Here is a 17,195-nt window from a genome sequence, read left to right on the forward strand (position 1 = left end):
ATAACCATTTTATAAAAGCAATAAGCCCCATGAAGCTGTGGTTCACAGTGAATTTATAACAGCTAAGGGGGTCCGCTTTGCATCGTACCTAACACCCCTTAGCTGTCATAAATTCACTGTATTGCTTAAATAGATGCTTCCATTGAATTAGTTAAACTTAAGAAATATATCAGTTTAAAAAAATGAATTATAGGGATGTTTTTCCCCTCAACATTTTGTGTTGTTTAAACTTGTTTAGTTTCTGAGCCTCTTCCATATCTGTACTAGTCTGATAATCTAATATAACATGCAAAAAAAGTCTAATAAACATATGTAATCTGATTAATACTTTATTTGTAAAGCGTCTTTCATGCTAGAAATTAAGTGCTTTACAATTTAAAAACTGTCCATAGATAAATAAATGGTAATGAGCTTCTATAACAGAAGTTGAATGTAGTTTATTTTAGCATCACAAAAAAAGACAACGCACAAAAATGTGTGACATCCATTTATTACGCAATTAAGAGAAATTTCAAATTACAAAGATCAGTTTATTTAAACACCTGAATGTTCTGTAGTCAAACTCTGAATAAAGGAGAAACAAAAACACCCACAAATCAAGCAGGATTAAATTATAATGGTTTCCATGTCTGCCTGAGGAATCGTGTGACGCTGAATGGATGAGAGTAGAAAACTGCTCTTTAATGAAGGAAATTCACGTGGCGAAACTCAAAAACAGTATCAAGCCAATATATATACTGATTCGGTTCAAATTAATAAGTCAGTCAGTCCAGTTTCCTGTCAAAAGACCCAAAACGAACGGGTCGTCCGCGGATAAACGTGTTATTATTCTCAGCGCCGAAGCCAATCAGAATCACGCTGAACATCCCGTCGCACGCTTGAGACTGAACCGAACGCATCCTTTAGAAAATAAACATGATTTGTGATGTAAAAATGTCTTTATAAGAATCTCCACCTTCAAAAATATGCTCTAGATCTATGAAACAAGCTTATATGAATGCATTAAAAAAAAGAAACAGACATCAATAATTATTAAAAGTAATTCTTAATATTGCAATAATAAACATTTGTTGGAGAGATGCTCGGACTCGTATACAAACCCCCGTGCTGATCGACAGCCTCACGCACACGCGCACACGTGCATGCTCGTGATGGACGGTGCAGGGAATTCTGGGACGGGTCAGGGCTGTTCTAGCACCCTGCATGAGAGACGGAAAGCTCTGAACGCAGACATCAGCCCTGACCGCCTCATTCACCCTTCACTCATGATCGATGGACAGACAGTGAGAGCACACGTGTGTGTGTGTGTGTGTGTGTGTGTGTGTGTGTGTGAGGCCGATCGGTCACAGGCTGGTACATGCAAACAGGAAGTACCCTAATAGTCTGCTGCCAAAAAACAGAGAGACACCACATACGTCACCGCCCACCCGCCCCACCACGACTGAACTCTAAAACTACCAACAAACAGCAAGAGAGAGAGAAACAGACAGACAGAGAGAGACAGAGAGAGAGAGGGAGAGAGAGGCGGTGCTCAGGCGCGTTCTCCACGGATGCGGCGCGCCAGCTGGATGTCTTTGGGCATGATGGTGACGCGCTTGGCGTGGATGGCGCACAGGTTAGTGTCCTCAAACAGACCCACCAGATACGCCTCGCTGGCCTCCTGCAACACACACACACACACACACACAATCAGTCACATGACTTGAGAACAGCACAAGAGTTCAGTAGCGCTGAGACACTATTACAGTTTATATGTTTATTTTGTAATATTTTTTTAAACAAAAATATAAAAAGGTAATTGCAAATTTTTATTTTGCAATTCTGACTTTTTCTTGCAATTGCAAGTTTATATCTCATGATTTAGACTTTTTTTTTTTTTCCACAAGAAAAACTCAAACCACTTTTTTGTTAGGATTTGCAAGTTTCTGCATTTACGTCTCACAATTGTTTTTAACTCGCAATTCTGCAATCGTCTCTCATTTGTTTATATTTTGCATATAGGTCTTGCATTTTTGTTTTTATCTCACAATTCTTGGTTTTTCTATTTATATCATGCATTTCTTCGTTTACGGCTTACATTTCTGTTTACGTCTCATAATTCTTAATTTAAGTCTCGCAATTCTGCATTTACGTCTTGCATTTTTGTTTCTCTCTCATAACTCCTTATTAAGTCTCGCAATTTTACATTTGTTTCTCTCTGGCATTTCTTCATTTACATTTCGCAATTCTGCATGTCTTGCATTTGTTTACATCTTGCATTTTTTTATTTAAGTCTTACATTTTTATTTATATCTCATAGTTCTTCATTAAGTCTAGAAATTCTGCATTCGTCTTGCATTTGTTTCCATTTCGCATTTCTTCGTTTTGCAATTCTGCATTTACGTCTTCCATTTTTGTTTATATCTCACAATCTTTGTTTGGATCTTGCCATTCCATTTATATTTTCCATATACATTTTTTTCTCTGAATTCTGAGGTTACATTCTACTGTGGAAAAAAAGGTGATTGAGACTTTTTAAAATCTCACAATTTTAATATTTGTATTTTTTTTTTTTTTTGCAATTTTGAGTTAAATATCCAAATTCAAACAGTTTTTCTTGAAATTGTGTTTTTCTCTCAATTTTGAGTCAGAATTGTGAGATCGCAATTACTGTTTTTATTTCTTTAGTCCATGCTAGCAGTGCAAGGACGTTTTTTTAAAATTACATTTCATTTAATTTCAGTCATTATTTTATTTCTATTAACAAATGTTTATTTACTTTGTCGTTTTTTTTAATGTTTATTTAATTTAAATTTGTTTATTTTGTATTGCTATTAATGTTTTTCATGGTTTTAGTTTTAGTAATAGCCTTGAGTGAAATGCAGTCGCACATACATGTACATTCACAACAATTTGGGACAAATATAAGCGATTTAATGTAAAGGTGTGAAGGCGGTGACGGACCTGCAGGGCTCCGATGGCGGCGCTCTGGAAGCGCAGGTCAGTTTTAAAGTCCTGTGCGATCTCACGCACCAGACGCTGGAACGGAAGCTTCCGGATCAGCAGCTCAGTGGATTTCTGGTAACGACGGATCTCACGCAGAGCCACGGTACCGGGCCACACACACACACACACACACACACACACACACACACACATAAAGATGTTAGTGCTCATCCCACGACTCAACGTGACGAAACTCGACTCGCGGTTCATCGTACCTGTAGCGATGGGGCTTCTTGACTCCTCCAGTAGAGGGCGCACTCTTACGCGCCGCTTTAGTCGCCAGCTGCTTACGAGGAGCTTTTCCTCCGGTGGATTTACGGGCGGTCTGCTTAGTACGGGCCATTCTGACACACGATCACCTGAAACACACACATGCACAGAAAACACTATTCTTTTAGTCTGCCACAGACCCCATGCTACCATTTAAAATGCAGCTATATTTTTTCATGTATTTTTAAATGCATTTTATAAATATCTGTTAAAATAATATTACGTTTATATTACATCACTACATTTTTTCTACTCATTTATTTAAATGTACTTATTTTAATATTTTTTAAATATATATTTAGTTACTTAGTTTTAGATCATTAAAATGATTTAATGCAATAAATATACAAAACTAACATGATTAAGTAAATTATGCAAATTAAAGTAAATTAAAATAATCAAATTATATAAATGAATAAAATGTGATTTAAATTAATTAAAATAAAAAAATAACTGATTAAAACAAATACATTTATATATAAATAATTTTATATAATTTATATTATTAAATATAAATTAAATATATAATTTATATTTAAACAGTTTTAATCAGATTTAAGTACCTAAATAAATATACAAAAATAACATGATTAAGTTGTGTAAATAAACAAATTATATAAATAAATAAATAAATAAAATGTGATTTAAATAAACTGATTAAAATAAATGAATATGAAAATTGATTAAAACAAGTTAGTTAAAATATTCAAATCATTTTAATCAGATTTACGTACCTAAATAAATAAACAAACAAAAATAACATTAAGTAAATTATTTAAATAAAATACATTTCATTAAAATAAGCTAATTATATAAATAAATGAATAAAATGTGATTTAAATTAACCTTAAATAAACAAATCATTGATTAAGATACTTAAATATTTTTTTTCATTATTTACTGATTTAAATTATTATTATTAATCACATTTATTTGCCTTAAAATATCAGATTCATTATTTCTCTTCATTTTATTTATGTTTAAAATAATTAATTTGTTTATTCAAACCATGATTTATTTTGACACTTTTCCTCTAAAACTTTCAATGGACTAGTTTGAAAACTCCTGCTTCAAAAATACCTGAAAATATAATTATGTCATGCTCACACACGGTCATAAAAGTACATTTGAGGGCAGATGGAAAATGTTTGTCCAGAAAAATCAGACGACAATTACATTTAAGGCGCTTCAGGATAGAGTTTGAACTCTACACGCTTGAAAACAACAGCAAGTTCAGCATGTCAATCATGCTGAAAAAAACAGCCTATCTACGACAATATTCATGAGCCGACCAATCAGAGGGCAGGAAACAAAGCAGACGGTTGGCGTAGGCTCCGCCCCTCATCTGTGAACATCATGGCGCCTGTTTGATACGCACCGAAAACCGAGCGAGAAAAGAGACGAACTAACGATAAAACTTCGACAATTTCACTGCGAATCACTCCGCAGTTCTCGCCAATGACACTCGGACAACAAAGCAAACACTCTAGGGAAACAATATCGGCCGTTTAAAGCAGGAATGGAGGCGTTTATGGTGTTTTTCGGCGTTTGTGAAATATCCGTTTGTTTTGGATGGATTTTGCAGCTCGCTCGACTGAAGCGCTTCAGGATTCACACAGATAAACACAAACCCGACTAAACAGACACCAGTTTACACAAAACGCGGCATTTTCTGCCTAAAATAACTGTTAAATAGAACACCTGTGTATTTTAAGTGTGTTGTCGGCCTTACCTTAGTGGAAGTTGTGTTTTACGAGTGTTTCGAGTTGAGCTTCAGTGTTATTTACCGTCTCTCGCGCACAATGGGAGCGGAAATGCGCCAATCAGCGGCTCCCACAATGCACCGCGCCGCAGCCTCCACTGTTGTCGGTCACAGTGCGCTTCAGCATGTTACAAAAATCATCTTGATCTGTTAAAATCGCACTGTACTGTCCCGTGTCAGCAGCCTTTATCAGCGCTGGCCGTCGCTGCGACCTGTCGACAGTTTACTGTGGTGAAACCATGGTGCTGAGATGGGAATATGATGCTAGTTTGATCACCATATTCCTGTCCCGTGGTGTTCACAAATGTCCTCAAAACAGGGGTTTTCAGTCTTCTAGATTCCCCGGATAGAATTTATGATAAAATTATAAATAGGTGTAACATTTTATTTTATTTTTTTACGTTATTTTGTTTATTTTACTTATTATAGCACTGTACAGTTAGATATAGTCACTTATTTAATATTAATCAATTTGTTTATTTAATCAATATTATTTTACTTTAATCATTTTTATTTATTCATTTAATCAGTGTCATTTTATTTAAATAAATTTTCATTATTGTATATTTTATTATTGTATCGAAATCTATATATTATATATATATCGCATTAATGAACATTTATTAATTTAATAGATTGTTTTTGTTTTTATTTATATTTTATTTCGCTTTTTGCATTTTGTTGTTATTTTTGCATTTTTTATTTATATCACTTTTTATATACATTTTATAACTTATTAATTTTAGTCTTTTTTTTATTTTGCATTTTGTTGTTTTTGCATTATCACTTATTTAACAATTTCTATTTATTTTAATCAAATGTATGTATATGCACACATTTTATTATTTTTGTCTATTTTTTGTTTTTTATTTATTTAGCATTTTTTATTTGTAGCACTTTCTTTATTTTAACTGTTTTTATTTATGTTAATCAAATATATACACATTTCAGTATTTTAGTCTGTTTTTATTATTTATTTTGGATTTTGTTAATTTTGTTGTTTTTGCATTTTTATCACTTTTTATTCTTTATTTTAACTATTTAATCAAATGCATGTATATACACACATTATTTATTTTGCTTAATTTTGTTTTTACATTTTTTATCACTTTTTATTATTTCTTTATTTTAACCATTTATTTTAATCAAATATATATACACACACATTTCATTTTTTATTTTAGTCTTTGCTTTTATTTATTTTGCATTTTAATTGTTTTTAATTTTGTTTTAATTTATATCACTTTTTATTATTTCTTTATTTTAATCAAATGCATGTATATACACTTATTTAAGTCTATTTTTTATTTTTATTTATTTTGCATTTTGTTTAATTTTATTATTTTTTATATTTATAACACTTTTTATTATTTCCTTATTTTAACCTTTTTAAATCATTTTAATCAATGTATATACACACATTTTATTATTTATTTATTTTAGTCTATTTTTTTTTTTTTTTGTACATTTTCAACACAGTTTATTTAAAGTTTTCCTCTGATATGATTCCCATCAGTCCTCCTGCTTTAAAGAATACTACGGGTTTACCACAATTCACATTCATCAGTGCCACGTTAACCTCAATTACAGGCATTTATCCACAATTAAATGGCCATTTCAGTGAGTAAGACGGACTGTTTTCAGTCCAGCAGTGTTACTGGAGCGGAAAATGCATTAGTCTAGTTTCACATAATTACACTCATCACATTTTTAACTTAGAAAACGGTTTTGGAGGTGAAATACTTCCATAAAACAAACTCTGTAACAGTTCAACACCAATTTATTGTCCAATTCTCTATGTGTAGTACAAAGATTAGCTTTTTCTTTCTAGGGTCTTACACATACAAAACAAAACAAACGTAATCACCTTGTGATAAAAACCATGAAAGGGTGTAGAAAAAACCTGAGTGAGTGTCTACCTAAACAACTCATGAAGAATATATCAAATGGTATAAAATACAGTCTGTTGTCTGCTGCTACATATGCTCATCAAAAACACAAGATTCAACAAAACCACCCGCCAATCCCAGAACGCATCACTGAAATCATACGCCCGTCTGCCAATCCGTGCATCTCAGGAAAACAAACCACGTCAAAATGAAGAAAATCATCATAAAGCACTCGAACGATACGCATACAAAACCTATTTCGAGAAAATAAAGAGAGTGTTTCGCCACGATTCCGACACGTCCAGTGAGGAGTTTAGCACCCGAAATCAGTCCTCGACATCCACGTCTTTCATTCAGGCACAGGAAGTGTTGATTAGTGCCTGGATTCCTTAATTAGTCACCCTGAGGGCTTGAACTCTTGTGCTCGAAATCACACGACGGCACGTCACAAGAGCTCGTCTGAGAGTACGAAACCGACAGCAACACGAACACACGGCCATCTAACACGAACAAACAGACACAGAGATGAAGTGAGGGTGAGGACAGGGACGGGGACGGCGCTCAGGCGCGTTCTCCACGGATGCGGCGCGCCAGCTGGATGTCTTTGGGCATGATGGTGACGCGCTTGGCGTGGATGGCGCACAGGTTAGTGTCCTCAAACAGACCCACCAGATACGCCTCGCTGGCCTCCTGCAACACACACACACACACACACACACACACACACACACAATGAGTCACGTGACCCGAGAACAGCACAAGAGTTCAGAGACACTATTACACTTTTTGTTCATATTTTGATTTTTTTTTTAATGTTTTTAATTTAGTTAAAGTTTTAGTGATTTTGTTGTTTTTGTCAATTTTAGTGTTTTTTCTTCAAAAAGGTAATTGCAACTTCGTTTAAGTCTCACGTGTTTATGTCTCGCATTTCTTTGATAGTTTCCAAATTCTGCATTTATGTCTTGCATTTCTTCATTTGCATCTTGCATTTTTGTTTACATCTCGTAATTCTGCGTTTACATCTTGCATTTGTTTATATCTCGCATTTGTCAGTGCCTTGCATTTCTTCGTTTACAAAGAATTACGAATTTTGCCATTTACGTCTTGCGTTTCTTCGTTTATGTCTTGTTTTTGTTTATATCTCGCGATTCTTCGTTTAAGTCTCGCAATTCTGCATGTACACCTTGCATGTTTTTATTTTGCATTTCTTTGTTTACATTTCACAATTCTGCATCTCACATTTCTGTTTACATCCTGCAATTGTTCATTTACACCATGCATTTCTGTTCATATCTCATAATTCTTTAAGTCTCACAATTCTGCACTTTGTCTTGCATTTGTGTTTATATCTTGCAAGATGTAAAAGAATTGCAATTCTGCATTAACGGCTCACAATTTTTTATATCTCGCATTTCTTTGTTTTCAAATTTTGCATTTACGCCTTGCATTTCTGTTTATATCTTGCAATTCTTCTTTTACATCTTGCAATTCTGCAATTAGGTCACGCATTTGTTTATATCTTGCATTTGTTTGTTTGTCTCCGAATTCTGCATTTACGTTTTGCATTTCTTCGTTTACGTCTCACATGTGTTTATATCTCGCATTTGGGACGAATATAAGCGATTTAATGTAAAGGTGTGAAGGCGGTGACGGACCTGCAGGGCTCCGATGGCGGCGCTCTGGAAGCGCAGGTCAGTTTTAAAGTCCTGTGCGATCTCACGCACCAGACGCTGGAACGGAAGCTTCCGGATCAGCAGCTCAGTGGATTTCTGGTAACGACGGATCTCACGCAGAGCCACGGTACCGGGCCTACACACACACACACACACACACACATAAAGATGTCAGTGCTCATCCCACGACTCAACGTGACGAAACTCGACTCGCGGTTCATCGTACCTGTAGCGATGGGGCTTCTTGACTCCTCCAGTAGAGGGCGCACTCTTACGGGCCGCTTTAGTCGCCAGCTGCTTACGAGGAGCTTTTCCTCCGGTGGATTTACGGGCGGTCTGCTTAGTACGGGCCATTCTGACACACGATCACCTGAAACACACGCACGATATTTCAATGAAGTGTAATTATTGAAATTGTTGTAAAAATCTTTATTTTAACATCTAAAAGTCATACTGACACAATCACAAAAGTGCAAACATGTTTAAACAGAGATATTTACATCATAAACACAATTCAGGGTAGATGGATGTTATTTGACTATCAAAGATGGATCAACATGACGCAATATTGCACTTTTTCAAATAAATGAGAGAATATGTTGACGTGTAGATAAAATGTATAAAAAACATGTTCAAAGAGTAAAAACACAATAGAATGAGGTTAATGATATATTGGTGGTGTGAAAATAGTATAATTATACATTAAATATAAATGTTACATAAATTAGATAAAAAAAAAAAAAGTATGGGGTAAAATTGCATTTCTAAAAGAGATTTAATGTAAGTCTTGTGTTTAAAAATTCCAAAATAATAAAAGCATTGGTTTTGGTTTTGATTACAGCTGTCAGACAAGTCTCACGGGGTTTCCCGTGGTTTCAGTGACACCTGTCAATCAACACGGTCTCCGCCTATAAACGCTATTTACAGGCGCGCGGGGCGTGGCTTCAGCCACCGCGCCAATCAGCGCTCAGTGTGTCAATCCAGCCCCGCCCCCCCGAGCCGATGACATAATGGCTGCTTGAAATTTGAGAGAAGAGACAAAATAGCAGTTTATAGTCGAAACACAAACGACTCGATTTCTGTCGTATCACCGGTGAACTGATCCCGTTTACCGACGTACAGCGCTAGCGCACACTTTCAGCAAGTGTTTGAGAAAATCACCGCGAGCAAAAGCTCGATGATGAGTTTATTTCATCGAAGGAAAGCGAAAGAGACGAGCGAACGCGCGACGCGCTGTTCTCATTTCAGCTCGAGACGCTTTTATTTAAAGCGATTTCAGTTCACGAGACTCACGTTCACAACCCACCGTAATCTGACCGACGCCCGTTACCGTTAACCGGGCCCGGGTGACGCGTGTGTCTGGTGCGGACTCACCTGTCGGGTGTTTCTGAGGTTTTATTCCGCGGCGGCGGGTTTTTGCTGCTTGAAGAGAGTTTGAGGTGAAATGGCTGATGTGTCCCATCATCCACCGCGGCGCTGCGCTTCATTACACTAATCTCACATCCGCTCCATGACACATTTTAATTTCACAATCTCATTTTAAAGCCAAAGATGCTTTTATTACATCAAACACACATTTTTGCGCCTTTATTGTCAATAATGTAACATCCAGTCAGAACTCAAACACTAAGTATGGACACGAGAAACAAAAATTACTTTAAATAAACTATTTGTGCTTCATTTCTTTAGTGCTGAAGAACTTCTGTGTTCTACCATACAGACGTTTACTTTTACTTTTGCTGACGTGAATTACATTTACATACAATTAATGTACAGTTTTAATATATAGCTAAGTATATAAGGTTTTATCTGAGGTGTGGTTTGTGATAGGACAATATTTGGCAAATGTTTGAGATACAACTATTTGAAAATCTGGAATCTGAGAGTGTCAAAAAATCACAATATTGAGAAAATCACCTTTAAAGTTGTCGAATGAAGTTCTTAGCAATGCATATTACTAATTAAAATTTAAGTTTTGATATATTTACAGTAGGAAATTTACAAAATACCTTCATGGAACATGATCTTAATATCCTAATGATTTGTGGCATAAAAGAAAAATCAATAATTTTGACCCATATAATGTATTTTTGGCTATTGCTACAAATATACCCGTGATACTCCAGACTGGTTTTCTATTCAAAACAAACAAGCAAGCCCCGCCCAGTTTTGAAAAGCAACGCAAAAGTAATGTAACGTAACGTAGTAGTTACTTTTTGTAGGGAGTAACACAGTGTTGTCACACATTACTTTTAAAAGCAGTTTTCCCCAACACAAACTGTAAGCAGTTTAAAAAAACACCATGATGAATTTCCATATTTACATGCTACGGATTATGCAACGTTCAAATAACATCATGGCACTTTTTGTTTACCGTAATTATGTTGGATTACAATATTCGTGGATAATATTTACATTTTATACTGGAAAAGGTTTCAATTGTAAGAAGCTCTCAAGCAGTTTTACTAAAGAACAGATCTGTTTATTTATTTATTTATTACTGGGAACATCTTTAAAATGTAGAAGTGGAAAAAATAATAGAACAAACAATGGTATGAGTACATAACTGGTCAAAATAAATCACATTAAAGGGAAAGATTAAATGATTTATGATATTTCAGTTACTTTTAAAGCTAAAGCTAAAAAAAAGTCAGCAAGTAGAACATTTCTGCAAAGAAAATTTGCATTTTGTACATTGTGTTAGCAAAACGAGAAGATGAATTAGTTAATGAATTTAGTTTTTCTGTCGTTCTTTTTCCAGTTAAAAATATTTTCCCACTGTAGGTTTGAAACGACAGCAGAGAAAAATAGTTTTTAGTAAAAAATGACTTCAGGTCTGTTATGATTAACTAAAATTTGCACCCACTTTAAGAGTCTTTAACTACGATGTACTAGCATTTAAGACATGTGATTCATTTTTGTAATTACATGTAGAATTACACTGTTGCAACACCTGCTTTATGCAGTAAGTACATAATTATTTTTTGACACCTAATATAAATAAAAATTGTTCTTGTTTTTTCCCCACCCTGTAATATTATCAAACACTTTTTATTTGTTTTTGGTTTTTTTTAGTTTTTAAAGATTTAATTTTGGGCTGTTTTATGCCTTCATTTGGAAAGGACAGTGTAGATGAGACAGGAAAGCAGTGGGTGAAGAGAGAGGGGAGTGGGATCGGCAAAGGACCACGAGCCGGGATTCGAACTCGGGTCGCCGTGAGCGCAGTTGCACTGTAGGCTATTGGCGCGACATCAAACACTTGATGTTGATATTGTTTAATATCACTAAATGTTATGGGTTAAATCAGGTATAAATAGCTCTTTTAGGTAACAATTACTTGGGCTGGATTTTTAAATCCACACAGCTAAAAATAATAACTCTCAACACAAGAGCTTTGCTTTGATGGAGTTTATGTTAAAACACATGCGAGATCTTTAATACACGTAAGGAAGGAGTTTGTACGGCACTTGGCGACAGTATTCTCTCCAGGCCTCTCTGTGCTTCTTCAGACATGATTCTTCGATCTCATTGGCTCGCTTCCTCAATAACTGAAAGCACTGCAGCGCCGGCAAGTACGGCAAAACACTGGTGAACCCTGCGTGACACAAACCAGGTAAATGACTTGCACACTGCTAACGTAAAATCTGGTTAAAGCTGATTTGAATGAGTTTTAATCTCGTTAGATGTGGGCGTACCGCATGGCAGACACCAGGCAAACATCATCAGAATGTCTCCTAAGTAATTGGGGTGTCGGACCCATCCGAACCATCCGGACACCAGCAGACTGCTTCCCGCCGGGCTGCGGATTGTGTTCAGACCTTCGACAGAGACTGAGATCATCAGCCACCAGCGCAGCATTTACATTCTCTTTATGACCAATAAAAGTTTAGTGCTTTCTTGATCTGCGTTTATGAACTGGTGTTTACAAAGAACAGAAATGGTCCTAAAACTGTGGAAGAAACAAAAGGAAGCAGAAGGTGAATGTGAAGAGGTGACGTACGAGCGTAGGCCGGATCATTCGGGTTTTTGCGGAAACCGTCTTTCTGCTCGTTGGACAGGTAATAAATCAGGAAGCCAATACCTGTTGTATTATAATGCGTTATAATGAATATATTTTGCATTATAGTATGTTTGTTTTCTAAATGTGAGGTCTGATGATGGTTATTCTCACCGAAGAGCAGACAGATGGGTACAGCAGACAGGAAATGGATGGAATTGGGCCTTTGAAGCAGGAAGTAAACAGGCAGACTGGAGAAGAAAGGGATCCAGATGAACTCGCCCAAAATCATGATGAAGCCAATCGGCTCTTCCGTAAACTCTTTGGTCGTCAGCACAGAGCCCTGTCCAAACACAGCATCAGACGCCAGAAACACAGTTCATTTCTTGTTCTGTTTCAGCGAATAACAAACAACGTGAAATACAAACAGATTTGTTTACTTATTTTTATGCACATTTTAGGATACTGCATAACAAAATGCATAAACTGAAATGGCAAGACATACATAAAATCTTAAAATGCATTAAAATAAGTATACTAACACCAACTAAGGCAGATATTTTTTAGCCGATATGAAGACGTGCATGGAAACACATTTATCAAATAAATTCCCGGATGTGCAACAAAATCTCAAATGTAGCAAAAATCATCTCAAATGTAGTTTTAGTCTTTCTGAAATGCCTGGGGCAAAATATGCCATTAAAATATGTGATCCTAGACCACAAAACCAGTCATAAGGGTCAATTTTTTAAATTGAATAAATAATAAATAAGCTTTCCATTGACATATGGTTTGTTGTGATAGGACAATATTTGGCTGAGATACAACTATTTGAAAATCTGGAATCTGAGGGTGCAAAAAAATCTAAATATTGAGAAAATCACCTTTAAAGTTGTCAAATGAAGTTTTTAGCAATGCATATTACTAATTAAAAAAAAAAGCTTTAATATATTTACGGTATCAGTTGCATTCCCAAACATCAGGCATCTGAATGGAAGTTAACTTGGTTTTGCGTTTTGTACAGTGCATTCCCACAGTGGGTTATGCAAACCACAGTAACATGATAAAAATCAGTTTGTCCCGCTGACCTCATCGATGAGGAAGTCCAGTATGTAAATGAGCTGAAAGACAATGACGAGCAGCAGAGAGAGAGACCAGTTCTTCATCTCTACAGAAGTCAGGAGATAATTCAGATCCATCATGGCCTGCAGGTCCAACACACACATCAATCGCTGTTCATTTTATAAACGTAGTAAATCGTGATTTACACAAACTCACCCAGCCAATGAATCCAATCCTGACCATGACAAAGTGTTTGATGTCGATGATGCCCAGATGGGGATCCATACTCTGACCCAGAGCAAACTTCAGCAGGGGCTTTGCTGTACAACACAAACACACACATGACCTCTGACCTCAGGCGCCGTGGATAAACAGGAAGGAGTTGAGGTGTGGCTCGTACCTGTGCTGTCGTAGGTCACGTGTGCGGAGGAGGGTGTTCTGATTGGACACAGGAACAGCACCAGGCTGAAGATTAGCGAAATGGCCATGCCGGCGGTCACCAGAGAGAAGATCTTGTCCATCACAGCGCCGGCCCGCAGGACGCCACCAAACCACAGAACCAACAACAGAACCACAGTCAGGAGAAATGCATACAGACCTGCAAAAGATGCCAAAACCCCTTTTATATCTGTGCCCAGTCTCTTACCATTGATCGGATATATTTAAATTTAGTGTCATCTTATTGTCATCTTCAACTTTTTAGGTTATTATATTCCAGATTCGACATTTACAGATTCAACACAGATTCAGTACAGATTCATTTATATTACAGATTCAACATTTACCAAACAATGCAATAAATACAAAAAACTTGTCAATATACTGGTTGATTAGGGGCTTGGGGTCTGGAGGTGGGATTTTGTCTTACCGTTGAGTTTGTATTTCAAATGCTTTCCATCGCAGCCCATCTTGCCTTCTGCCACCTTCATAAAAGAAAATATATGGAAGATACAAACCTTAATGACAAATAACAACTTACTACCCAAGGCTGCTGGTTTATGCATGACTTGTTTCTGATCTTACCTGTCCCACAGGTAGATAATAGAGCACCATCTGCAGGACAGTGAATAACAGCACGACGCACACAGACGACCAGTCCCAGATCGGGATTCCAGCAGAACCGAGCAGAACCCACGACTCGGAGGAGGACCGGCAGCAGTCCAGCAGCATTATGAGAAACACACCCAACAAAAGGCACAACAGAGACAGGTCTGACACACACACACACACACACACACACAATCAACAGCCTGAATCACTGTACATATTATAATATAGATAGATAGATAGATAGATAGACAGATAGATATAACTTTATTGTCAAACTAATTAAGTCTGAAATTTATCTTGTATGACAGTATGTTTACACTCTACACACTTTACAAACATAACTCACATACATAAACACAATAAATACAATATAATACAAAAAAAATTCCTGCTGTTTTCATTTCATATGGACTGAAAACAGCAGGATTTTTTTTATGGAGGCTTATTATAAAATCCTTGACATTGCACTAAAACTATTAAGGAAAGACACTACAGATGAATAAAGTAAAAATATTAACTAATAAATAACACCATACGTCCTCAGTTGTTTAATCACAATACATTAAAATAAATGTTTTTCGAACATTTTCTGAAATATTTAAATGTTTAAATACCTAAATAAGGCATTGTCTAATTAAAAATGCACTAATTTGCATACAAACCGGGTAAAGCCAGATTCCAAATTCTTGTTTGAGGTTAAATTATTATTTAATGTCCAATACATTTTCGCCATGTTTTTAGGAATAAAATGTTGTATAAATCAGTGTGAATGATATATGAACAAACCCCTCAGTAAAAAACCTTCAGAATATAGAGAAGAAAAAAACTGTAAGTTTTGGTGTATGTAAGTGCTGCTGAAGTGGAGAAAAAACTCACAACCTTTAAAGATCTGCATTTTCGCCATGTTTTTAGAAATAAAATATTGTATAAAACAGGACAAATCATAAACAAACCCTTCTATAAAAACCTTCAGAATAAATATAAATAGGAATAAAATCTTAAGTTTTGGTGTAAGTAAGTGCTGTTGAAGTGGTGCAACAAACTTATTTTGAGAAATTGGCCTTTAAAGATTGTGTTGTAAATTAAATCACAAATATATAAAGTGTGATTATAAAACCAGTCAAATGATATATGAACAAACCCCTCTGTAAATATCTTTAGAATATAGAGAGGAATAAATCTCTAAGTTTTGGTGTATGTAAGCGCTGCTGAAGTGGAGAAAAAACTCTCAACCTTTAAAGATTTAAATTTTCACCATGTTTTTAGGAATGAAATGTTATAAAAACCAGTGTGAATGATATATGAACAAACCCCTCAGTAAAAACCTTCAGAATATAGAGAAGAATAAAACTGTAAGTTTTGGTGTATGTAAGTGCTGCTGAAGTGGAGGAAAAAAACTCACAGCCTTTAAAAGATTTGAATTTTCGCCATGTTTTTAAGAAATGAAATGTTGTATAAATCAGGACAAATCATTTATTAACAAACCCTTCTATAAAAACTATCAAGAATAGGAATAATTCTCTTATGTTTTGCCTTTAGTGTCTTGCCTTAAAGACACTTTTTTTTTTTTGTTGATTAATTTCTAAATCAGATTGGTTTGTGTCATCTTCCACTAGCTGAGATATCTAGAGATATCATGTAAACTGAGGTTAATAGCTGGCTCAAGACCTAACTAGAGTACTTACGGATGTTGTTCCGTTTACTGTGGACCTGTACCACACTTTTGCCATCATGAGTTCCATCCTCAAGCTTCCCGTTACCCGTGTCCTGTAGGGATCTGTTCCTGTGTGTCTGTAGGACAGAGATGTGTAAATTTACAGCAAATCTAGAAAAACACTGAATTTCATTTCTCATACTCACCTGATGTTCTTGTTGGTGAGTCGTCATGATAATCTGTGAAATAACCAACTTATTTCAAACCAAGTCTAAAAAAAAAAACAATCAAATGACTTTTGCTTTGCCTAATATGTGATCAAATGTGAATTTCAAGTCTTACCAGAGGTAGATAGAGCAACTTTCCAAAAACAAGCCCACACTGCTGTATTCACAGCAGAGAACGGTTTTTATACTTCAGCTCTTACTACATACTACTGACCTGTTGCGATATCTTCAGCATGTTGGGTGAACCATGTAATACCTTAAAACGTTCAACAGACAACTTGAGTTGCACGCACTTCCCTCATTCTGAAAGATCTCAAGAGTTTGATGAAAAACCCCCAACACTTGTTCTGTGAATCAGTGTGTTTGTAACAGAGTTGCACTGCAAAAGACGTGTAAGAAAGGAAAGTGTGTGCGAGAATTACAAAATAGCAATTACATGTGTCAGATCATCAATAAGTGTCCCGTTAACATCTTCTCTGAATCCATTTAGTCAGTTCTGTCTGCAATAAATGCTAAACATGCAATAGAGACACACAATCATCAATATGAATCATTATTTTGACATCAGTTTGAGAGTCACAATAGTATCTAGACTCAACTCTACAGACTCAACTCTTTGCACACAT

General features: G+C 35.8%; 2 protein-coding genes across 5 annotated transcripts; both read right to left on the minus strand.

Moving 5' to 3' along the window:
• Nucleotides 1-474: 474 nt before the first annotated feature.
• Nucleotides 475-10,087, minus strand: si:ch1073-429i10.3 (uncharacterized protein LOC100331798 homolog). Of its 3 annotated transcripts, none has more exons than XM_051130029.1 (4): nt 9,954-10,072; nt 3,200-3,344; nt 2,944-3,096; nt 475-1,660 (listed from the first exon to the last, which is right to left on the minus strand). In XM_051130029.1, exons 2-4 carry the CDS (start codon nt 3,326-3,328, stop codon nt 1,532-1,534), a joined length of 411 nt encoding a protein of 136 aa, XP_050985986.1. In that variant the 5' UTR covers nt 3,329-3,344; nt 9,954-10,072; the 3' UTR covers nt 475-1,531. The 3 variants fall into 3 exon arrangements, with proteins under 3 accessions (XP_050985986.1, XP_050985985.1, XP_050985984.1); XM_051130028.1 differs by lacking the exon at nt 9,954-10,072 and adding an exon at nt 4,988-5,143; XM_051130027.1 differs by lacking the exons at nt 475-1,660; nt 2,944-3,096; nt 3,200-3,344 and adding exons at nt 6,780-7,596; nt 8,562-8,715; nt 8,806-8,949 and having other exon boundaries at nt 9,954-10,087.
• A 445-nt stretch (nt 10,088-10,532) lies between these two features.
• Nucleotides 10,533-16,883, minus strand: si:ch1073-429i10.1 (delta(14)-sterol reductase TM7SF2). 2 transcript variants are annotated; one of them, XM_051130014.1, is made up of 12 exons: nt 16,685-16,883; nt 16,549-16,613; nt 16,374-16,479; nt 14,662-14,849; nt 14,507-14,561; nt 14,039-14,236; nt 13,855-13,958; nt 13,665-13,781; nt 12,751-12,919; nt 12,580-12,660; nt 12,275-12,397; nt 10,533-12,174 (listed from the first exon to the last, which is right to left on the minus strand). In XM_051130014.1, exons 2-12 carry the CDS (start codon nt 16,573-16,575, stop codon nt 12,014-12,016), a joined length of 1,329 nt encoding a protein of 442 aa, XP_050985971.1. In that variant the 5' UTR covers nt 16,576-16,613; nt 16,685-16,883; the 3' UTR covers nt 10,533-12,013. The 2 variants fall into 2 exon arrangements, with proteins under 2 accessions (XP_050985971.1, XP_050985970.1); XM_051130013.1 differs by having other exon boundaries at nt 10,534-12,174; nt 16,549-16,581; nt 16,685-16,880.
• Nucleotides 16,884-17,195: the final 312 nt, after the last annotated feature.

The sequence above is a fragment of the Labeo rohita genome, chromosome 15 (genome assembly GCF_022985175.1).
Source record: "Labeo rohita strain BAU-BD-2019 chromosome 15, IGBB_LRoh.1.0, whole genome shotgun sequence".
Lineage (NCBI taxonomy): Eukaryota > Metazoa > Chordata > Actinopteri > Cypriniformes > Cyprinidae > Labeo > Labeo rohita.